Source organism: Ptychodera flava, unplaced genomic scaffold (assembly GCF_041260155.1).
Source record: "Ptychodera flava strain L36383 unplaced genomic scaffold, AS_Pfla_20210202 Scaffold_36__1_contigs__length_1797346_pilon, whole genome shotgun sequence".
NCBI classification, from domain to species: Eukaryota; Metazoa; Hemichordata; class Enteropneusta; family Ptychoderidae; genus Ptychodera; species Ptychodera flava.
In genome coordinates, this window is record NW_027248358.1 from 13,319 (window position 1) to 38,957 (window position 25,639).

Here is a 25,639-nt window from a genome sequence, read left to right on the forward strand (position 1 = left end):
ACGTTAAAGTGGAAGAGAGATATGAAATTGTTTGAAGTATTACGGATTGTGACACACAGAGACAGAGAGAGACAGTAAAATTTCAAAGTACTTAACTTTATAATCTTTTGTTTTTTAACAGTGTAAAAGTGAAAAATGCAAGCATTATATAAATAGGAAAATGATGACCTGTTTAATTGATTTCTAGTGATTTTGTGAAAAACCGTGAATTTGAATGTAATTTTGTAAAAAACAAGCGCGGTGACCAATCTTCTTTCCCAAGTTTTGGACTACTCTCATATGTAGGTATTCAAAAAACCGGATTTGAAAAAATTGACATTACTTTTCCCTTTTCCGATCGTACATCCTTAATTTCCCATCACAATGAAAGCATACTCCTTGATTACTGTGATTTTTTTGATGTCAATAATATTGTCAGACTTTTTCGGTATATGCCTCATGCCATGCCGACAGGATTTAGTTCTTATTGGTGAATAGCAATTTTAACATTGTTCACATTTTTGTAGAACGGTTCCACAGCATTGCATGCAGCTTCTAGACAAGGTCATTAGTGACTGTATCCACATCGTTTACCGAGTCACATTAACTTACCCAATGCTTAGCATTGACATCTGCACCATGTTTAATCAGCACTTCAGCGACGTCTGCATGACCTCCTTTAGAAGCTTCATGCAATGCTGTGGATTCGTCCTACAAAAATATAAACAATGTTACAATTGCTGTTCACCAATAAGAACTAAATCATGTCGGCATGGTATGAGGCATAAACCGAAAAAGTCTGACAATATTATTGAAATCAAAAAAGGCACAGTAATCAAAGAGTATACTTTCATTGTGATGGGAAATTAAGGATATACGATCGGAAAAAGGAAAAGTAATGTAATTTTTTCAAATGGGTTTTTTTGAATACCTACACATGAGAGAATAGTCCAAAACTGGGGAAAAAATGGGGTCATCGCGCTTGATTTTTAACAAAATGACATTAAAAATTCATGATTTTTCACAGAATCACTAAAAATCAATAAAGAGGTCATCATTTTCATATTGATATCATGATTGCATTTTCTACGTTTACACTGTAAAAGAACAAACAAATTTTAAATTTAAGCTACTTTGAAGATTTTACTTACATTAAAATTGAGCTAAAAAGCCACGATATTTATTTTTAACCAAAATTGCGACAAATATGCCCCAAATTATAGGAATTGGAGAGAGTAAATTATTAATTATTGATTATTTCTAATAATGTCAATTTTCTCAAACTTTGCTACTAATAGCTCTTTTTGTGAATTTTTCAAAACCACATTTTGTTTAGTAGGTCTGTCTAAAGAGCACGTCATAGGCATTAAATAATCCGCTTTCAAATATTCCAAATTTTGATAATAGATTTTTCAAAGACACATATCTCTCTCTCTCTCTCTCTCTCTCTCTCTCTCTCTCTCTCTCTCTCTCTCTCTCTCTCTCTCTCTCTCTCTGTATATCTGTCTCTCTGCCGTTATATTTTTTCGAGGCGAACGTTATTGTTTTGGAATATATCGCTAAACAAACAACCAGAACAAATACAACTTTGAAATAATGATACACTGTTACCGGTCTTCGTGCAAAATTATTTGAATAAAGTCGAACCTCATATGAGTGGTAGGTCACTCTCTTTGCGGACTGACCGCGGCCATCTTAGTATCACATGTGTGATTTCACTCATTTTTTATTTAATAGAGAAACAGTAACTTTCATATGTTGTCAGACTGCTTCTACACGTATGATTGAGTGAATGTGTTTTGTGCACTCAGTACACTTACACAATAATAAAATGATTGTTCGGAGGATACGCGATGTTATATTGTTGGAGATAGAGACTCTATAAATCTTCGTATCTTTGGATGGAGATGACGAATTCGAGAACTTATTGCTGGTCTTGTGTGGTGGCCAGCGAACGGAACATTAGCCTAGAAAGTTTAAGCGGCTAAACGCCAATGATTGGCGGGCTATGACGTGTACTATGTACATGTCTGGTGACGTAGAAGAAGCTGGAAGACGGCATGGGGCCGCATGGTCGCACGCGGCTCGATTGCAATCGATTTTCAAGCTTTCCGTTCAGACGTTGTGAACGTCTGAACCGACTCAATATCAAACCTTTTAGTGTGGGCGAGACTCAAGAACATTTAGTGAGCATTCATATGTGGTAAGAGAGACATTTTCTGACAGAACGATCCATCGAGCCCCGACCACGTGTGGGCGAGTGACGTAGCTACGAGTGAAAGGACAGGCCGGAAGCTTGGGCGCGAATGGGAACTCACCAGCCTATATGGAACTTCTGTGCACCTTCAACGCTACGCCGGCGCGCCGCGCTACCGGACCGGACGTCAGGAACAGTAACTCTCAGGTTTAGTAGATAGACACCCTTGTAGGATAACAGGGACCTTGTCCTCGTCCTTCGAACCGCGTAAACTTTACTTACGAATCCGAACTTTCGGCAGAATCGAAATTGTACTTCAATAATCTCACACACACAAGTGTAAGTCGATTTCGTATGAGTGATTCTTCGCCGCTTGGAGGGACGTTTATAGTTTGGATCGTGGGTGAAATTTGTTCGAAAAGTGGGCGATTGTTATTTCCCTACAAGAAGGCTTAGAATAGCATGAGTGTTTGTATAAGTTGTCTGACACTACGTATTGATTGACGTTTTTTAGTGTCTACTTATACCAAACTGTTGTATTGTTTAAATATCAATTTGAGTTAAAGCCTCACTGCTGCAGGCTACTGTTGTTTTCTGTACACTTGTAAAATTTACTACAGTGTGTTCAAACTTTGAGATAACTTTATTTGTCATAGTGACCGGAAATACTGTAGAGTTGTCACTATTAGACTGCTGAGTTTGTTTTGAGTGCACACCATATGAACAGAGAACTGGTGTATTTCTATGTGTTATGAGTAAAGCCAGTTTAAAGACATTAAGGCGTACTAGCACATAGCTATCATATTTTCAGTGTTACTACAAGTTGTGACATCACGGAAACAGTTTCTTTGGTGTGTTACTGTCAGTCTTTGCTATAGTTGTTAGCGAGTTGTCAATCATTGTACCATACAGGGGTATCTGCGAATACTCGCTGTTGTTGTTGATTAATTTCTTAGTAATAAATATTGTTGTTGGCGGAATTGTTATGCCAACTGATATAATTGTGAGATAGCTTTCTATTGTACATTTAGAAGTAAATACCACCTATCTGAGCGAACTATCGCGACCAGGTTAAGAGGTCTCAGTGGAACGAAAGTGAGGAACATTTTAATTGTTAAATTAGGCACAGACTTTCATGCCGTTTGACAATATATTTTCTTATAGTCACGCCTGGCACAACTTAAACAAATTTTTGTCAACTCTCAGGTGTGACATTAGCATAATTTGTTCTTCTACATTTTGAAGTATTGCAGAGGGATTGTATGACCAGAACACCATAAAATGTCATAGCATTATACGATTTACTAACTGTAACGTTAAAGTGGAAGAGAGATACGTGAATTGTTGAAGTATTATCGAGTACCGAGTCACATTTACTTACGTTATTCTTAGCATTGACATATGCACCATGTTTAATCAGCACTTCAGCGACGTCTGCATGACCTCCTTTAGAAGCTGCATGCAATGCTGTGGATTTGTACTACAAAAATATAAACAATGTCACAATTGCTGTTCACCAATAGAACTAAATCATGTCGGCATGGTATGAGGCATAAACCGAAAAAGTCTGACAATATTATTGAAATCAAAAAAGGCACAGTAATCAAAGAGTAAACTTTCATTGTGATGGGAAATTAAGGATGTACGATCGGAAAAAGGAAAAGTAATGTAATTTTTTTCAAATGGGGTTTTTTGAATACCTACACATGAGAGTAGTCCAAAACTGGGGAAAAAAATGGGGTCATCGCGCTTGATTTTTAACAAAATGACATTAAAAATTCATGATTTTGCACAGAATCACTAAAATCAATAAAACAGGTCATCATTTCATATTTATATCATGATTGCATTTTTCACGTTTACACTGTAAAAGAACAAACAAATTTTAAATTTAAGCTACTTTGAAGATTTTACTTACATTAAAATTGAGCTAAAAAGCCACGATATTTATTTTTTAACCAAAATTGCGACAAATATGCCCCACATTTTAGGAATGGGAGAGGGTAAATTATTAATTTTTGATTGTTTCTAATAATGTCAATTTTCTCAAACTTTGCTAAATAATAGCTCTTTTTGTGAATTTTTCAAAACCACATTTTGTTTAGTAGGTCTGTCTAAAGAGCAAGTCATAGGCATTAAATAATCCGCTTTCAAATATTCCAAATTTGGATAATAGATTTTTCAAAGACACATCTCTCTCTCTCTCTCTCTCTCTCTCTCTCTCTCTCTCTCTCTCTCTCTGTATATCTGTCTCTCTGCCGTTATATTTTTTCGAGGCGAACGTTATTGTTGTGGAATATATCGCTAAACAAACAAACCAGAACAAATACAACTTTGAAATAATGATACACTGTTACCGGTCTTCGTGCAAAATTATTTGAATAAAGTCGAACCTCATGTGAGTGGTAGGTCACTCTCTTTGCGGACTGACCGCGGCCATCTTAGCATAATTTGTTCTTCTACATTTTGAAGTATTGCAGTGGGATTGTATGACCAGGACACCATAAAATGTCATAGCATTATACGATTTACTAACTGTAACGTTAAAGTGGGAAGAGAGATACGTGAATTGTTGAAGTATTATCGAGTACCGAGTCACATTTACTTACGTTATTCTTAGCATGACATATGCACCATGTTTAATCAGCACTTCAGCGACGTCTGCATGACCTCCTTTAGAAGCTGCATGCAATGCTGTGGATTTGTACTACAAAAATTTAAACAATGTTAAAATTGCTGTTCACCAATAAGAACTAAATCATGTCGGCATGGTATAAGGCATAAACCGGAAATGTCTGACAATATTATTGAAATCAAAAAAGGCACAGTAATCAAGGAGTATGCTTTCATTGTGATGGGAAATTAAGGATGTACGATCGGAAAAAGGAAAAGTAATGTAATTTTTTTCAAATGGGATTTTTTGAATACCCACACATTAAAGTAGTCCAAAACTGGGGAAAAAAGATGGGGTCACCGCGCTTGATTTTTAACAAAATGACATTAAAAATTCATGATTTTTCACAAAATCACTAAAAATCAATAAAACAGGTCATCATTTTCATATTTATATCATGATTGCATTTTTCACGTTTTACACTGTAAAAAGAACAAACACAATTTTAAATTTAAGCTACTTTGAAGATTTTACTTACATTAAAATTGAGCTAAAAAGCGACGATATTTATTTTTTAACCAAAATGCGACAATTATGCCCCAAATTTTAGGAATGGGAGAGGGTAAATTATTAATTATTGATTATTTCTAATAATTTCAATTTTCTCAAACTTTGCTACATAATAGCTCTTTTTGTGAATTTTTCAAAACCACATTTTGTTTAGTAGGTCTGTCTAAAGAGCAAGTCATAGGCATTAAATAATCCGCTTTCAAATATTCCAAATTTGGATAATAGATTTTTCAAAGACACACATCTCTCTCTCTCTCTCTCTCTCTCTCTCTCTCTCTCTCTCTCTCTCTCTCTCTCTCTCTCTCTCTCTCTCTCTCTCTCTCTCTCTCTCTCTCTCTGTATATCTGTCTCTCTGCCGTTATATTTTTTCGAGGCGAACGTTATTGTTGTGGAATATATCGCTAAACAAACAACCAGAACAAATACAACTTTGAAATAATGATACACTGTTACCGGTCTTCGTGCAAAATTATTTGAATAAAGTCGAACCTCATGTGAGTGGTAGGTCACTCTCTTTGCGGACTGACCGCGGCCATCTTAGCATAATTTGTTCTTCTACATTTTGAAGTATTGCAGAGGGATTGTATGACCAGGACACCATAAAATGTCATAGCATTATACGATTTAGTAACTGTAACGTTAAAGTGGAAGAGAGATACGTGAAATTGTTGAAGTATTATCGAGTACCGAGTCACATTTACTTACGTTATTCTTAGCATTGACATCTGCACCATGTTTAATCAGCACTTCAGCGACGTCTGCATGACCTCTTGAGAAGCTGCATGCAATGCTGTGGATTCGTCCTACAAAAATTTAAACAATGTTAAAATTGCTGTTCACCAATAAGAACTAAATCATGTCGGCATGGTATGAGGCATATACCGAAAAAGTCTGACAATATTATTGAAATCAAAAAAGGCACAGTAATGAAAGAGTATACTTTCATTGTGATGGGAAATTAAGGATGTACGATCGGAAAAGGAAAAGTAATGTAATTTTTTCAAATGGGGTTTTTTGAATACCTACATATGAGAGTAGTCCAAAACTGGGGGAAAAAAATGGGGTCATCGCGCTTGATTTTTAACAAAATGACATTAAAAATTCATGATTTTTCACAAAATCACTAAAAATCAATAAAACAGGTCATCATTTTCATATTTATATCATGATTGCATTTTTCACTTTTACACTGTAAAAGAACAAACAAATTTTAAATTTAAGCTACTTTGAAGATTTTACTTACATTAAAATTGAGCTAAAAAGCCACGATATTTATTTTTTAACCAAAATTGCGACAAATATGCCCCAAATTTTAGGAATGGGAGAGGGTAAATTATTAATTATTGATTGTTTCTAATAATGTCAATTTTCTCAAACTTTGCTAAATAATAGCTCTTTTTGTGAATTTTTCAAAACCACATTTTGTTTAGTAGGTCTGTCTAAAGAGCAAGTCATAGGCATTAAATAATCCGCTTTCAAATATTCCAAATTTGGATAATAGATTTTTCAAAGACACATCTCTCTCTCTCTCTCTCTCTCTCTCTCTCTCTCTCTCTCTCTCTCTCTCTCTCTCTCTCTCTCTCTCTCTCTCTGTATATCTGTCTCTCTGCCGTTATATTTTTTCGAGGCGAACGTTATTGTTTTGGAATATATCGCTAAACAAACAACCAGAACAAATACAACTTTGAAATAATGATACACTGTTACCGGTCTTCGTGCAAAATTATTTGAATAAAGTCGAACGCCATATGAGTGGTGGGTCACCCATTTTGCGGACTGACCGCGGTCATCTTAGCATAATTTGTTCTTCTACATTTTGAAGTATTGCAGTGGGATTGTATGACCAGGACACCATAAAATGTCATAGCATTATACGATTTAGTAACTGTAACGTTAAAGTGGAAGAGAGATACGTGAAATTGTTGAACTATTATCGAGTACCGAGTCACATTTACTTACCTCATCCTTAGCATTGACATCTGCACCATGTTTAATCAGCACTTCAGCGACGTCTGCATGACCTCCTTTAGAAGCTTCATGCAATGCTGTGGATTCGTCCTACAAAAATTTAAACAATGTTAAAATTGCTGTTCACCAATAAGAACTAAATCATGTCGGCACGGCATGAGGCATATACCGAAAAACGTTTGACAATATTATTGTAATCAAAAAAGGCACAGTAATCGAGGAGTATACTTTCATTGTGATGAGAAATTAATAAAACACACAGCTTGCATACTGATATTTAAGGTAACGAATCAAATAATAAATAAATACTAGAAACGTAAGCAATTGACTCATAGTAGCCATTTACCAAAAAATTACGAACAAAACAAACAATGCGCATTGCATTGTCCATTGTACGTCTTTGCAACATTTGTAAACAAAGACCTTTAAAATTCGTTATAATCACTAGTGAAATAATTGGATTAAAATAATTCATTTCGACCATTCTATGACAGATGAAATGACTTATGTGAAGCACGGTCACTCCACAAAACGGACGTCCATCAACGCCGCTTCGCCATGACGCGACGTACCAGCTATCCGGACTGGCTTTGCGTTGCAGCTATGGCGGATATGACATCAAAAAGACTTATATTAGAAGCCGTACATTAACAATATTGCAATGACGTTTTATGCGTAGTTCCGTCAATTGAACTTCAATTCTTCATTATTTTGCGATTATCTATTGTTTTCCTTCATCAAAAGTAATGGCTTTGTACACCCCAACCTGATATTCACGCACGCCTCACAACAAATAGTCTCCTCATCTAGTCTACACATACAGGAATCATCTACATTACCTTTGTGAATACTTTAGTCATAGCGTTGTGAGCTAAATACTGTCTTTTTAACAGTTTCAAGCGAATTATTGATGAAAAGTTCGTTTCGATACATGGTCAGTGGCGTCGACAACATAACCATTGACCATTCAAACTGCTGTCAATCACAAAGTGACGCAGCAGAATGTGCTAATGATTCAACATTTGCTGCGTACACCGGATCACCTACGATATACACAATGCAATATAAAAATCCCCAATAAAGAACATTCAGTTGACTTGAGAACGGGCGAATGCATACCGCCGCGATTTAGTTACAAAAGTTTTTTTTTATATCTTTATTAGCTGTTTCCCAATCTTGATCACAAATATATTAGTCGAATACTTGCAAGGAAAAGCTACTTGAACCAACTGCGAATATGTTTGAATAGTTCTGCCATGTTTCGCCGCTGCCACAGCGTACACCAGGTTCAACTTTCTGTGAACCAGTATGTTTTATGTTTATCGATGGCCCCAACATAATCTATCTTGATTTCCAAGAACGTTCTTTTTTATTATAACAGAATGTATAATAAGACCGTATCACCATTTTACATTCTGCTGTAACCTTTATTATGAAGGTAGTAGTCTAAGCATAAGTTTCACTTTCATGCCTACACTATGAAATGAGCTCGCTTCGACCGGATACTATAGAAATAACGGGCGACGCGCTTACCATGAACGTTTATTTGTCGACAAGGGCGAGAGGAAAGCCAAAAATTAACGGGCGAGCCTTGCCGAGCCCGACAATTGGCTTTCCTCGAGCCCACGCCCACAAATAAACGTTAATGGTCAGAGCGGAGTCTGTTATTTCAAGTATATTATCAGCGAACCCATGATAAACCGTCAAAATTTCCGAAAATTTCAGGAGCGAACGACAATCTGGGCCCGAGAAACTGAGCATTAATACCCGACGCACTGTCACGCGCGCTGTAAAAAATTGGCAAATCCGGAGATGTTTTCAGAAAGAAGTATCAATCCGGAGATGTTTTCAGAAAAAAAGTATCTCAACTTGACCTACAAGTGCTCCATTTATTTTGTGATTGACTATGATTTAAGTTTGAGATGTAAAGTTATGATACTTTGAGTTGTTAATCTTATTATTCATATTCCCGGGCATGTAAACAGACGTCGACCATTACTGTGTATTTGTGGTCAGTCACGTGGTTCAGCTCGACCGATGAAAATGCGACGGGCAGGGCATGGTAATTAGGGGCCCAAGCCGACCGGCTGGGACCCTATTGTTATTGCTCAAGTTCTACTACTTCCTCTTCTTCCTCTTTTTCTTCTTCTTCTGCCGATTCTTTGTCGACCTAGATCTCTAAAACGGCTGAACGAAAACTTCTCAAATTTGCAGGGCTAGTAGGTATCAATTAGTACTCGTGCACCGACCCTTGAAATTTTGATTGGTCACGTGACCAGGTGGCCATATTGGATTTTCCAAAAACCTAAAAATGGCTTCTCCAGAAGACCTAGGGGTCTAGTCGATTTGAAATTCTTTTGTATAGTAAGCATGACCTAAGGTCTCTAGAATTTGCAAATAAAATCGCATGCGGTCACCTGACCTTGGCCACCATATTGGATTTTCTAAAATAGTCATTTAATCTTTAAAAATCTTCTTCTCCAGAACCGAAACATCGATTAAGCTCAAATTTTACTCATGTCATCCTTACAGTGATCTCTTTTAAGTTTGCAAAAGACATTTCGATCGGTCACGTGGTTTGGCCGCCATATTGGATTTTTTGAAACACAATTAATCTGTAAAAATCTTCTCCTCCAGAACAGATTCACCAATTGAACTAAAATTAATAAATGTCATCTACAGTGTGATCTCTTTCAAGTTTGCGAAAAGCGTTTCGATTGGTCACGTGGTTTGGCCGCCATATTGGATTGTGCAAAAAATCGTAATTTAATCTTTAAAATCTTCTTCTCCAGAACCAAAACACTGATTAAGCTGGAATTTTACTCATGTCATGCTTACAGTGATCTCTTTCAAGTTTTTGAAAGGAGTTTTGATCGGTCACGTGGTTTTGCCGCCATATTGGATTTTGCGAAAATCGTAATTTCATCTTTAAAAATCTTCTTCTCTAGAACCAACACACCGAGTAGACTGAAATTTTACATGTATCATCTATTGTAATATCTCTTTCAGGTTTGTGAAAGGCATTCGGATAGGTCACATGGTTTTGCCGCCATATTTGATTTTGCAAAACTCGTAATTTAATCTTTTAAAATATTTTCCTCCAGAACCAATACACAGATTGAACTAAAATTTACACTCATAATCCCTAGTGTGGTAGTTCTTTCTAATTTCCGAACGGCGTTTGGGTCAGTCAGGAGGTTTGTTCGCTGTAGTGGATATAGCGAAAATCGCAATTTCATCCTTAAAAATTTTCTTCTCAAAAACCAACACACAGTTTTAACTGAAATGTTACTTCATATCTTTCTTAGTGCGAGCACTTTCAAGTTTGCGAAAGGTATTTGGATCGGTTAAGTTGCCCCAATGTTTATAAGGCAGCAGTTTAAAACCTCGTCAGTCAGAAGATCGATCAGTGATGTATGTTATCATGTTATGGTTATATTGTACACTTGAGAGTCAAAGACGGAACAACAGACTGCAATGCCCGCTGTCAAATTCAACTAGCAGTCGCACGAACCCTAATCTCGGCCCCTTGTGTATACTAACTTGAGCGCCCAGGTTTTGTACGCCATGATGACGTTGTCAAGTATACTGCCACGGAAGTACTTAGAAGAGTGTGCCACTAACTTTAGGGGTGGCCGACTGCTGTGATTGACTGAAATAGAGCAGGACAAGGTCCTGCCACAATTACTGGGGTCTACACACAGCTGTTTTGTGAGTGTCAAGGATCATAAATGAAGCTATTCGGGTAATTTGTATGTAGGTGTCTGAATGCACGCTCACTTGTTCATCACGAATAAAAAAGTAAGATATATGACATTGCAAGGTGTGGTGATTTTTTATGTTTCTCTATCTGACATGCATGGAGTGGCCCTGGTGTGTTGTGTAACTGAGAGCATGTAGCTGATTAAAAATGTAAACAAGACCACATCAAAATTGCTGATACACATCGATTAAAACAACACCTTGTGTAATGAAGTTCGTGGTGACGTTGAGATCTAATTGAAACTAAAATGTCAATATTATGAAGTAAGGGTATGATAAACATTATAGGCTGTTTGTCATAAACATTTTGAAATCGGAAAGTGAGAAGTAAAATACTTGTAGAAAAATGTATTGCGTCACTGTGCTGAAATAAACAGGCTATCGACTCAATGCCTGCGATTTGAAAAATCGTCACTCACAGCCTGCAGGTAAAATGGTTAATCAGAGCTGGACGCTCTTGCCATTGTTCTAAGGTCTAATTAGGTGCGACCATATCAGTTGTTAGTGTAGCTGTTCAGAATGTTTGTTTGCGCAGCTTATTACAGTGGAAACACTCAGTAAATATGCACTTCCTCAATTTCAAGTTCCTGCTGGAAAATAAGGTGCGTTGTGGCCTTCCTTTGTTCGCAATGACGTAGGCAGTGTTTCCGCTGCCTGCTCGCAAAATCGCAAATGCGAGAAAAAAGTAGCGTTTGCCGAGAAGATTTCGGCAAAAATTACGTCATCACTTTGTCTGTCCACGCGCTGTCCTGCATTCAACTTGAGAAGTAATACTTTATCTCTGTGCATCCCGACCTTATGCGTCAGAAGATCGTATTTGTAACACATACAGTAATGAATAAAATTGTTAAGAAATAGCTGACAAACCAAAAGTACCCATGTTTACCATGACTATTTGACTAAGATGTTACTAAGTTTTGGGTTGGACAACTTCGCACAATCATGGATAAAAATCTAATTTTTACATCCATGGCACAATGTACCTACAGATTGCTCCGTGCACTGTGCAGTACAACGTCGTCACAGGCGTGCTGTTTACTTGGTAGTTTGTATAAGTGTAGTTTATGCTACGTTCCGACGTTCTCTTCCGTAGAACGTCAGAACATAGCATAAACATAAACTACACTTTATACCTAGCTCTGCATGACAGGGCTGTGTGTTACCGGCGTTATACGATGTGGTGGGAGGCCGTATAACGCCGGTAACACACAGCCCTGCCATGCAAACAACACGCCTGTGAGTGTCATCATCAACACTGAAGGATCGTAGTGACGGTGAAACTAAGCAAAAACGGCAAACTTTCGTTTTTGACTTTAGGCAGCTCCACCAATATTGGGGAGAAACCACCCCTAACACAGGTTGTAAGCGCAAGTAAAGCTATGAAATGGAAAGAAAGATTATGATCAGAGCCGGGATCAGAGTAGGAAAGTCGACTGGAATTTGCAAAGTTAGGAACGGCATGTTTAAAAGCATACGGCTTTTTTCAACGTAGAGCGAGTAAGGCACTCCTGAACGGCGAAAATGTTGGTGGTGTATTGCTGCCAACAAGAAAATATCTGTACTGACGTTAGGAACTTGTGTGAATTGGCAAGAATTTTCAGTGTATTGTGACGTGATATTGTAAACAGATTTTCAGAGAAGGCGCTCGCTCGTCCGCAGAGTACAGTCGACGTACTTCCGCATTCATATTGTGCAAATGTGCAAGTCTTGTCGCGATATTTGAGCATTTAACTTGACCGTCAGTGAAACAAAATGATGTTTCTCCATATCAAATCATTATGTGTTTTATATTTTAGGGTTCTCTTTACGTATTAGACATGAACATTTGGATATATGATCCGTGATTTTCGCGATCCGTGGCATGATTCATATCAAGCTGGCCGTGAATAGGCTCTGACGTTTTTGATGATGACCCCTGACCCAAGTGTCATCGATGCGCTGTGCGCTGCCAGTGTCCGAGCATCGCTTGATAAATTCATAGAGCTACCAAAGCTCCATGCTAAATTCAAGCGTAAAGCAAATTTATCGAAAGTCTATAATGCACACGTTTCTCAAGTCTAAGAGTATTTTACTTTTGAACTGCTATGAGAATGGATATCTAATTCGTTTGAAAAACTGGTATGCAGAAGCAGGTTTCGTGCCGTTGTCTATAGCGATATGTGCAGTACAGCATTGATAGCGATTACAGGTTTGTAACTATTAAATATAGCTGCATCGCATACGCCTAACTTTTGCCTCAGGACTAGTATTATTGGACACTTAAAAAGGAGGATTCGTACTCAAGGCTGTTATGATTTGTTCAGCTACCCACTCTTCTTACTGCAAAACTTGTAATCTTATAAAAGAGACTGTAGTTTCAACTTTACCACGATGTTTAGCATTTGTTTCCTGAGTAACAACTCCATACTTTGTTATTGCCAGTAACTTTTGCATTTTAATATTTGGAATTTTCAGGTTTTGAAGAACACCTTTTTGTTCTACCCAACATTTTGAAATTCATAGTGTACAGGTCATTAAAACAACTAGTACAACGCCAAGAAAAATAAAACGTTTCTTTCTTATTCTAGACATATTTCAAAAATGATGTGGTGACGCGGGTTTATTTTTCATTCTTCAATCAACAACGCAGGAAAAAATGACAACATCATGATGCACGCAGAGACAAATGTACAGCAGTGTTGCTTTATTATTTTTGTACAGCAACAGTTCAGCGGTTTAAGTGCAGCATTTGCACAGTTTTCACAGAGTAATATAAGAGTGAAATATGTATACAGTTCTAATCTGAATGTTAGTGTCAATTATTTGTACGGTTCTGTTTTATACATGCACTATCGTGATGTATTTTACGCAGAGGAAGAGAAAAAAACTATATTTTTCTTGTCATCACATCAGTCTGTATGGCTGACAAGAGACCGCACAATTAATGGACTTTTATTGTAATACTATTTCCATTTGTCTATGACACACACTTTTTAAAGTCATGTAAATGGGAAATGGGGAAAATGATCTTTGACACGAAATTTTATGTATAACAACTAGTTCAAGGATATATCAACACATAGGACACATGGTAAATTTACAGAATGAGCTAGGATGGTATACATCAATTTGGCTTAAAATGCTGGTTCGCCTAGACATAAAATGATGTGGTGAGGCAGGAATTTGGTACTGTAATTTTTTTTATTCTTCAATCAACAACACGGAGTTAAACATGACAACATCATAGGAATGCACGCAGACTGCACAGTGGTGTTGCTTAATTATTTGTGTATAACAACAGTACTTTGGTTGACTTAAACGCAGAATTTGCACAGTTTTGACAGCGCAATATAAGAGTTACATATGAGTACAGTTCTGAATGGAATATAAGTGTCAATTATTTTTTTAAGCTTCTGTTTTATACATATACTATCGACGAGATTTTTGTGTTTATTTTTTTTTAAATTATTTCCCCATGAGTAGAAAAAGGTTGACGCGGCGGATCTGAATTGACGCGCACGAGGATGACAGACAAACTTTTTATTTTTCTTGTCATCACATCAGTCTGTATGGCTGACAAGTGACCACACAATCAGTGGAAATTTATTGTAATGCTATTTCCCGTTTGTCTATGACACACTTTTCAAAATCATGTAAATGGGAAATGAGAAAAATGATCTTTGACAGGAAATTTTCACTTATAACAACTAGTCAAAGGATTTGTCAACACATAGGACAAATGGTAAATTTCCAGAATGAGCTATGATGGTCTACATCAATTGTACTTAAAATGCTTGTTCACTCTCTCTGTCAAGCATACTTTTCACAATCATTTCACATGGGAATTGAGATGCGTGAGCTTATAAATGTATTTTCACATGTGTTAACAACTAGTCTAAAGATTTCTCTACACATGAAACACATGGAAGCTCAAAATTTGCACATTGTATCATCAATGCAGTACTTTCAACCATGGCAACCGCTTGGGCCCCGCCAACGCTGCTTGCAGCTTTAATATAATGTGCGATTAATGGACTCAACAATGTCGTTCATTCTGTCTGCAACACGATGTCAACATTGATTTGTATTCATTATTCAGTGCCACTCCCGGACCCTGGGATCGCGAACGATGAGTTTTCGACAGATTCAACGAAATGTTTCGTTTGATATAATATTTCAATGTTGCATTTATGTAAAATTGACGAGCTTATGAGCTATGGCCAGTAGATGGTAAAAATGCACGTTTCACATTGTTGAAGCTATCGTGCTATGGGGAGTTGTATGCCATTGTACATTATAGAACCCAAACGTGTTAAGGCAAACGTGCATGACTAAACACTGTAAAAGTCTGCACGTTAGACATTTTAGACACGTTAGGTCCGTACACATTGGGTTTGCACCATAAACGATAGGTTTGCACGATTGGCATGATAGAAATTGGAGTCATGTGGAGAACCTAAAATGACGTACACGTTAGACATTTTAGACACGTTAGGTCCGTACACGTTAGGTTTGCACGATACACGATAGGTTTGCACGATTGGCATGATAGAAATTGGAGTCATGTGGAGAACCTAAAATGACGTACACGTTAGACATTTTAGACACGTTAGGTCCGTACACGTTAGGTTTGCACGATACACGATAGGTTTGCACGATTGGCATGATAGATTTTGACTCATGATGAAAACCTAAAATGACATGCACGTTAGACATTTTAGACACGTTAGGTCCGTACACGTTAGGTTTGCACGATACACGATAGGTTTGCACGATTGGCATGATAGATTTTGACTCATGTTGAGAACCTAAAATGACATGCACGTTAGACATTTTAGACACGTTAGGTCCGTACACGTTAGGTTTGCACGATACACGATAGGTTTGCACGATTGGCATGATAGATTTTGACTCATGATGAAAACCTAAAATGACATGCACGTTAGACATTTTAGACACGTTAGGTCCGTACACGTTAGGTCTGCACGATACAAGATAGGTTTGCACGATTGGCATGATAGATTTTGACTCATGATGAAAACCTAAAATGACATACACATTAGACATTTTAGACACTTTAGGTTCGTACACGTTAGGTCTGCACGATACACGATAGGTTTGCACGATTGGCATGATAGAGTTAGACCTTACCGTGTTTGTAGGACATCACGTGAATCTTGAGACATATCGTATAACGTGCCGACCTAAGATTTACGGAGCTAACGTGTCTAAAATGTCTAACGTGTATGTCATTTTAGGTTGTCCACGAGTCAAAATCTATCATGCCAATCGTGCAAACTTATCGTGTATCGTACATATACCTAACGAGTACGTATCTAACGTGTCTAAAATGTCTAACGTGTATGTCATTTTAGGGTCTCCAGATAAGTTGAATGGTACAGTAATGATATACACGTTAGACATTTTAGACACGTTAGGTCCATAGCCTACACGTTAGGTTTGCACCATACACGATAGGTTTGCACGATTGGCATGATAGATTTTGACTCATGATGAAAACCTAAAATGACATGCACGTTAGACATTTTAGACACGTTAGGTCCGTACACGTTAGGTTTGCACGATACACGATAGGTTTGCACGATTGGCATGATAGATTTTGACTCATGATGAAAACCTTAAATGACATACACGTTAGACATTTTAGACACGTTAGGTCCGTACAGGTTAGGTCTGCACGATACAAGATAGGTTTGCACGATTGGCATGATAGAGTTAGAGACATATCGTATAACGTGCCGACCTAAGATTTACGGAGCTAACGTGTCTAAAATGTCTAACGTGTATGTCATTTTAGGTTGTCCACGAGTCAAAGTCTATCATGCCAATCGTGCAAACTTATCGTGTATCGTACATATACCTAACGAGTACGTATCTAACGTGTCTAAAATGTCTAACGTGTATGTCATTTTAGGGTCTCCAGATAAGTTGAATGGTACAGTAATGATATACACGTTAGACATTTTAGACACGTTAGGTCCGTACACGTTAGGTTTGCACCATACACGATAGGTTTGCACGATTGGCATGATAGATTTTGACTCATGATGAAAACCTAAAATGACATGCACGTTAGACATTTTAGACACATACACGTACACGTACACATCGTACACGTTGGGCGTGCACGATACACGATAGGTTTGCACGATGGCTTTTTGGTCACGTTAGTTCCGACCTAACATGTCAAACATGCACTACTAAAATGTAAAAATGTCTAAAATGAAAAAATCCCGACTTCTGGCCATGGATGGAGCTTATAACTATTAACCCTTTGAACCCTGAGCTCCCCAGGGTAACCTGATGTATATCCTGACCCCCCCCCCAGGGCGATTAGGTCCGATCGTTCGAGCTCGATGACTCCGGTAAAAAAATAGCTGAATCGTATGAGACAATATCATCGTTTGCCGCTATGGCGGCAGCATTTACACCTCTTTAGGGACCGTGAATAAAACATGCGTTCGGCCTCAAACCACCACCCTAACCCCCCCCCCCCCACGAAAGTTTGGAAGTGCGAAAATCCATCAAAGTCTCAATTATATCAGCATATACCATATACAATCTGTAATTACTAATTACACCAATACGAAATCACGCATACGCTACTACCCCGTACACCCTCTAAATTCAACCCTTTTTCAGCACAGACTCGACAATAACGCAGGCATAGAATGAACTTAATTGAAACTTTGTATCCAAATACGAATTTACTTACATGTGCACTTAATTAAACCACATGTATGTAAGAATAATGTTGGTGTAGCGCTGGTGACTGTGCTGGCCTGGCGCACGCCAAACATATAGCGCAATATTTTGCTATACATAAAAACGTATAGCGAGATGTTGCGATATAATAACATGTATCGCGATTTTTACGCATGATAAGCGAAATGTGGCCAAACCCCTCCCACTAATTGCAGAAGTTGCGTTTACCTTGCGCGTGTTTCAATTATACGTGGCCCTTACAGAAGTGTGTCAATGTTCTTCATCTCCCTTATTCACTCACGCAAGTTAGTGAAAGACGAAAAAAAGTTTCACAAAGCTTTTTAAAATTACGACGATTAGGGGAAAAATCGCTTTCGGTACAAAGGGAATGGCCCTAGGAAAAAGTCGTTCCATTATTCAAACAATTGTCAATCATTCAGTGACGTGCAGAGGTTACACTTGGTTCAAGTCTGTGATTTGTGAATGTTTGAGTGGAGTGAACGCGATGATTTGTATTCTGCTTTCATGTGAAACGCGCGCGTGAGTGGACGCGATGAGTAGGGTGAACGCGATGAGTGGAGTGAACGCTATACAGCGGAGTTTCACCCGGAATCACAGACTGGGCTTTCTTGCACGATCTGCGTTGTTATAAATTATTCATGAATGACGGCAGAAACTAACTCACTACTGCGCAGACTCAAACGTGACGCATTCAATCGCTGGGAAAACCTGGCGTGAGCTGCCAAAATCTGGATAGGTTTGTACGAAATAGGAGAGACACAAGAGAAACTATTATAAATTATTTTATTTTTTTAAATTCACCGACTTGAACCAAGTCTATGCAGAGGTGTAAACTTGTCAAACATTTGCTATGCATACGAGAACAAATACGATAAAAACAAACCAAGTGTACGCTTAGAATTACATGTATATCGGCGTGCACACTGGAAGAAAACTTCGTGGATGTCATAAGTAAGCGCCTATGATGCAATGACATCGCTAAAGTGAACCCTTTTTGGACGTGACTTCGCTAAAGATTAGTCGGCACCGGTACGATGTATTCTTGCCAAAAGTGTGTACATGGTATTTTACAAAACTGTAGGCAGAGTCCATAGTTTTCATTGACAATGACATCGAAAACAAATAAACATCAAAGCATGGCGGTAGCCTCCATGATCAATATAATTACAGCACTGTCCCTCTCATAGAGGGACCATGATTCCAGTCAGGTGAAGAGAGCCACTTTTTTAAACAGCCCCCCCACCCCATCTACGACCGAAAGTACCGGTACTCTACAATTGCTTTTGATATAAATACTAGCCCTGAAAACGACCGTATCGTTTGTAATTATGTACACGTGTTCTCACACTTTGAAATGACATGTCGTGTTAGGAAAGCGGTAAGCTTTTGACACAACGGTTGCCTTATTAACGTTTGGACTTCTGTTATGAGAATAATATAAACTTGCAAGACATCTGAATAGTCGAAACATTGTATCTGTCAGTTCACGGTGAGCAAGTGAGCGTTATCACCCGATCTTCTAAAGGCTTTTGGCCTAAGAGGGTACGTGTGTCCGAGATCGGTTCATTGAGTAGGCAATATATTGTAAGATTTCGACAAAGGTTGGACTTTAATTTCTTCAATAACGAATATATCTATGAACACAATACGTGGTTGATTACAGTCGGAGGTTAACTGACGTTTCACGCAAAAATTGCTCCTAAAATAAACATAACTCGTAAAGACTTGTTGGGGTCGCACTTCGAGCAACCGAGTAGCCGACTGCGATCGTTTACAAATATCGTGATACACGAGATTTAGGGAAATCTCGACCCCTCCGTGATGCACTTAACTTACTTTATTTTTCTATTTTAGTGATCGGTTATGAGAGATAGCGACATACCAAAACGACTTAACATACCAAAATATTTCTTATATACTTTGTTTGCGGATTTCACTGAATTAGTTTGTACATATTTACAACATGAAACAGATGTTCATAATACTCACCCAAAGCCTAAAGTCACCTCTAGCATTGACATCACATCCATCATCTATCAAAGACTCAGCCCTCTCAACATCACCTCGCCCTGCTGCATCAACGAGATCCTGCAATAGTAAACATTAAGTTATACCCTGCTATACTCAGATATCTGTGATGGTAAACAATGTTATACACTGCTAAGCTCAGATTCAGACTGCATGTTGGATGATAAACAAACATATACATGGATTTAAATGGATTTCAGTACCAAGCCCAGGGCTTGTTTACATTTATACATACAATTTAGTGAGTTGTACATCATCATCTTACAGCACGTAAATTGGTATGCAGAAAATGCTGATGCGCAATATACAAAACTTATATTTGTCTTATACCCATCTTCGTTCTGATTCTTTTATTCATTGCCAAGGACAACAGTACGAAGGACAGCAAAGCTGGCGCAAGATGGTCATTTGATCACTTCCTTGTGATTTGGAACATTAACTGAACTCATCTTATAACTCAACTAATAACGATTATACGCTTAACAAGGAAACATGACATCAAACTGGTCCAATAATCATTTCCATTCAAGGTACAGGTGCCGCCAATTTAACTGTTCGTGCAAAAGGTTGTTCGTGCGCAGTTTTTCAGCGGACTGGCAAATTTAAAACTAATCAGCGGGCGGGGAGGAAAAATCGATATTTACTGTGGGCGGGGAAGAAATTTAATTATTTTCAGTGGGCGGGTAGAAACTTTTTGACCGTGGGTACCTGAAAATACGTAGAGGGAGGGGAAAGCCGTGGTTGATAGAACTTGTGGGGGATAGAGCGCATAACTTAGAGGGGAGAAATATTCCAAGGTATACTGCTAGCTGCTCGCACGGTTTTGCTTTGATCTTGGTTGCCTAGTGGGCATAGGGGCATTTCAGTAATTGGGAGAGGGCAGTTGGGAGCTTGCATTGTTGTTGTTGGGAATGGGGGGTCGACCATAGATACTGGAGGGCAGAGGGCATCAAAATTCAGTGGGAGGGTACATTTTCCGTGTATGCCAGTGGGAGGGCAGTTACGAACAGCTCTACTTTCCCCTCCAGATTTTAGGTCAAGGACAAAAATCGGGAAAATCAGTATATCAGCCTTCAAAACATGTTTTGAGATTATTTTGCAAAATTGATGAAATTTACCAGTTTGCGGCACCTGAAAATAATACATTACCAGGTCCTGGTAATACATAACCAGGACATTTGAGATTTACAAATTTAAGTAGGACCATCCTGAACCACTGACAGTTAGTGGTGGTGCCAGGTACCCTGCTAGCATGCTACATCCATCAGGACTGGTCGAAAACTTATCTAAATATTGTATGAAGTGAAACAGTATATAAATCACTGTAATAAGTCAAAGCCGGGAATGCTGTCGCTAATCATTTGAGTGACCGAGCTTTCGTATTTGGCCACAATGTCATCATATCGACCGTAGAACTTTTTGAAAGTCCTCACGAGTCTTTCGGATGTGAATCCCTGTCTCACTAGTTCTGATACCAATAAGCTGTCAACGACTGAGCTTTGACCCGAATCTCGTTAAACCATAAGAATGGACAATGAGAAACACCAGGTTTGCGGTTGTTACCTATATTTATTGTCGGCGTGCTGTCAACTGCCAATTACTTAGACTTAATACAAAAGTTTGTACGCTTCATTAGATTTGCTATGAACGGAGATAATATTTAGTCATGAACAGAGAAACGGCTAACACGTTGATTTCAAAGTACCATATTGTCATTGTTGACAATATTTTATTGACACGTGTCAAGATGGAGATAGGTAAAGAGTACAACTTGTGCAGATATATATATATATATATATATATATATATATATATATATATATATATATATATATATTAGTATTTTAATAGACTAAGCTTTAAACGTATTTTAAATTCTATCAGAATACCGATACGCGAGGACTTTGGTTAATAACGTTTCTTACCTTTTGTTACCATACAGAAGCATTGTGTTTAAACGATATCGTGATTAAATGCAGGCATGAACGCCATTATCTGAAACAGCTGAATATTTTAACAACGGACTATGACCCCTGTACTTCAAGGATAGCGTTGACCGTAGTCAGGAAGGAGCGTGTATGTACCTTGTTATGCACTAGACAAAGTTGTTTTTCTTTCTACGGGCTTCTAGAAAGCCACGTTAATAAGCTTTAGTCATATATAGTATAGTGGCGTCAGCCAAGGTTTTCAGTCTGGCAGATTCATTGTATTTTAAGTTAGACCGGGTAACATTGCATGTCCGTCAAAACTGAATTAAGTTAGAACAGTTGAATGAACACTTTGCCTGCTACATACTACTGACGTAAAATCGTGCGAAAGAATTGTGAAATCCGCTCACCTGGGGATCCCTCCATTTGCTGGCAGCCATGGTCATGCCATAGACAATGCCAGGAGATCATCAAACTTCGTTACTGGTGTGCAGCTTCTCGACGTCCTGGCAGTCTGTCGAAACAAATATGGCGTTAACGTTACTGAAGGGGTCTCGTGACCAAAGATACGTATATTATGGGTCAATTATTAACTTCTGGTTATCCTATTTCATCAAAAACATCAATAAACATCGTCGGGTGTATTTTGACATCTCTCTAATCTTGTCAGTGTTTGTTATAGCAAACGGTTCCTTTATGTAAGTTACCTCACAGCAGAAACCTTGAACAACAGAAATACTTCCGAAAACCGATATAATGCTTTGCTAAGAATAACTATCTGGAAAAGACAAAAATAAGCACTGTATGAGAAACTTTAACGTTTACAGACAAGTATTGCGATTTTTAATATGGATACAGAAGTTTGAGATCAGTTCGTAATATTCTTATGGTGGAAGTGACACAAGTACCGGGCGATCTGTTACATTGAGATATCTAGGTACTCTAATGATCAACAATGAACCGTGGCAACGCAAAAATGTAGACTGTGGTCAACTTGATAACATTTGACAAATATCTCAGAGGACACAGTACGGCCATATTTGTGTTGAGTTGTGATTTACTGACATATTATAAACCTACCTTGAAGTCTCCGGTCGAAGACGTTATTTAAGTAGAACGGTCTAAAATATCAACTTCAATTGTCCCCTTGACCGATATTTGTAGTGTCAAATTGATATAACTATGCGGCTCTCCCTTACATGAAGTGAATTGTCGGCCTTGTAGTAAGCTTACACTGTAAACATGTTTATATTGAATTTCAACAAGCTGTTTAGAAACTATTTGTCAAGACTACGAAAATGAAATATATTTCATCTATTTCGCGACCCTATCTTCAAGGGCCTGGAGCATGCAATTTTCTTCTGAAGTAGTGTTGTACGATTATTAAGACCAAACCCTGAAAACTTCAAACATCAGCTGGCTGGATGTCCATATCAAATGACTTGTGGTTTAGACCTATGGACATTGGTGCACCACCAAGTTTCTTTCCGAAATTACAGTATTTCCTTAACGTGTGTTATCTTCCTGTAAAAAGGGAAAAGAAAGTCTTAAAGCGTAAATGCTTTTCATAAATAAATATACAACTGTTAATCTGTCTATGGCTAATGGAGGTAGAAGCGAAGTAAGCACATACGCTCATTTCACACTGTGTACAGGCTGTAATTGCTGCATAGCAATCACAGAGATGTACATAGTGTACGTGGGAGCCAAGTCTTTGCAAGGGTAAGCCTGGTGTAATTTTACAACCGATTGAAATTGTATCAGTCAGATTTCATAGAGAATATCAATTAATTATTGACAAAAATGAAATATACATATAGCATAGGGTATTAGTGTAAATAGGAGGCGAGAGCAGAAGTCTTTGGCGGACGACAGTTCACAAACAAGTCATGCCGATTGCCGACGTCCTAACAATAAAGTTACTATTGAATTGACGGTTGCGTAACACACAGTAAACAATTGCTTTTGACACGATTCACGAACTCACTCTAAGCTGAAATGCAACCATTATTTGTAAATGTTACTTCGTTATTTTATCATATAAAACTTTCTTACTAGGCTAAACATGAGCGTAGTGCTTTTGAAAATCGATTCGGCTAACTGATTTTCGATTTTTCTTCCAAAATAGATATGAAAATCTGATCGTAATATGACGACTACAAAGATAAAACATACGGCATAACTTGAGGCCTTTGCATATTTCCATCACCAACTAGTATGTTCATGGAAAATCAAAACTATTTGCTCAGTTGAAGAAATATGAAATCGCACAGGACAGTAATCTTACTTCTGCCGCGGCTAAGGTCGAAATATTTACTAATGACATGAGCTTTTTAGTGCAAGTATCAATAGCTTATCTCTTTTGTTGTTGTTGTTGTTATTTTTGTTACTTACTTCATATTATCCGTTTCCAAAATGTGCAATATTATATTTATTTGGTTGTGTCTCCCTACTTTTTGTTTTTATTGCTTTTTTGTCTGTTATATCTTTACAATACATAATTGTGCCCTAGCTCTTGTGCTTTGAATTTCCTCAGGAACATTTGACCTTGTTCTTTGTTGTCAAGATACATCATTCCTACGTATGGTAATCCTGTATGGTTTTCAGGATGCATCACAGATGGTAATCTTGTATGGATTTGTATCATCCTGTGCAGGTAATGCGCCCGCCCCCAATCTTGAATTCCCACCCTTTCAAATATCATCAGTTGACTTAATTTCTGTACGTCTGTGTAATAATTGGCTGTACACTGACTGTTGTATTACGTCTAAATATTCCAATTTGAAGGCATAAATTCCTAACTGTAAGCGTGATTCAGTGCTTGCGTTTTTTTGCTTTTGATTGCATTCCACGGTCCGTAACATTTTATAAGTTGATTTATTTATAATATAAGGCAACTTACCACACATTGCTATACCAAAATTTCAACAGTTGCCGTCACAAGACTGATAGTCAACAAACTCAGGGCAATAATGGATTTTACCGTTATGCGTACAAAATTTGTCATTGGACTTCTCGCTCTATAAGTAAGACTGACAATTTGTATTGCAGTTAGCCCTTTATCGCACATTCTTTGGTCATGATCGTTTTCCTCGCGACATTCCGAAATTAGCGACAAATAAACAGTTGGTCTTTCTTTCTCCTTGCAGTACTCATGGAAAGTTGGTTACTTAGGATGATATGTTAACCGTATCGGTTGTTGATATTACTCCGCTGTTTGGTCACTCCACTTCAGGATGGGTTGTGGTACACTTTCACGAACTGTTAAAACATTAAGTTGACTACATGTTCAGTGATATTTACGACGTACAACGGTAGATGTCATAGGAAGGCTGGAGTTTGTAGAGTTATCAGTGTTTTTTTTACGGGATTGTGAAAAATATCTTCAGCCATTTACGAAAAGTTTATGAAGATAAACAGCAAAGATCGTGTAATTTAAATGTTGACCTCGCGCTATCACAAAAAATTGCTGAATCGAGTGGTTGCGCAGCGCACGAAGCGAACAGCCTTACAGCATCTATGAATGCAGCTTGGATATATTAGCTGTACCAGTCGATTTTTAGTCCCCATGGACGAAGTCCGGGGGGACTTATATACTGGGTGATCTTGGTGATCTTTGACCTCAAACATACATATTTGTCCATAACTCAGTAACCACTAGTGCTACACCCTTCATGTATGGTATGATGGGACAGCTTATGACGCCATATATTGTACCTCATTAATTATCCGCCTATCTAATTTTGAGTGAGCCAATAGAGCTAGAGGTCTGATTTTTGGTATATAGGGATAACTTAGCAATACAATTTTTTGACAAAATGTCACGGGACCTTGGTGACCTTTGACCTGAAACAACATATTTGTCCA

At 37.9% G+C, this 25,639-nt stretch overlaps 1 protein-coding gene across 1 annotated transcript; it reads right to left on the minus strand.

The window, feature by feature from the left end:
- Nucleotides 1-591: 591 nt before the first annotated feature.
- On the minus strand, nucleotides 592-22,212 carry LOC139127749 (GA-binding protein subunit beta-1-like; the record flags this gene model as incomplete). Its single annotated transcript, XM_070693636.1, has 5 exons — nucleotides 22,183-22,212; nucleotides 19,806-19,904; nucleotides 7,320-7,418; nucleotides 3,558-3,656; nucleotides 592-690 (listed from the first exon to the last, which is right to left on the minus strand). Coding segments are annotated over exons 1-5 (426 nt in total), but the record flags the coding sequence as incomplete, so codon positions are not given.
- Between the last annotated feature and the right edge of the window lie 3,427 nt (nucleotides 22,213-25,639).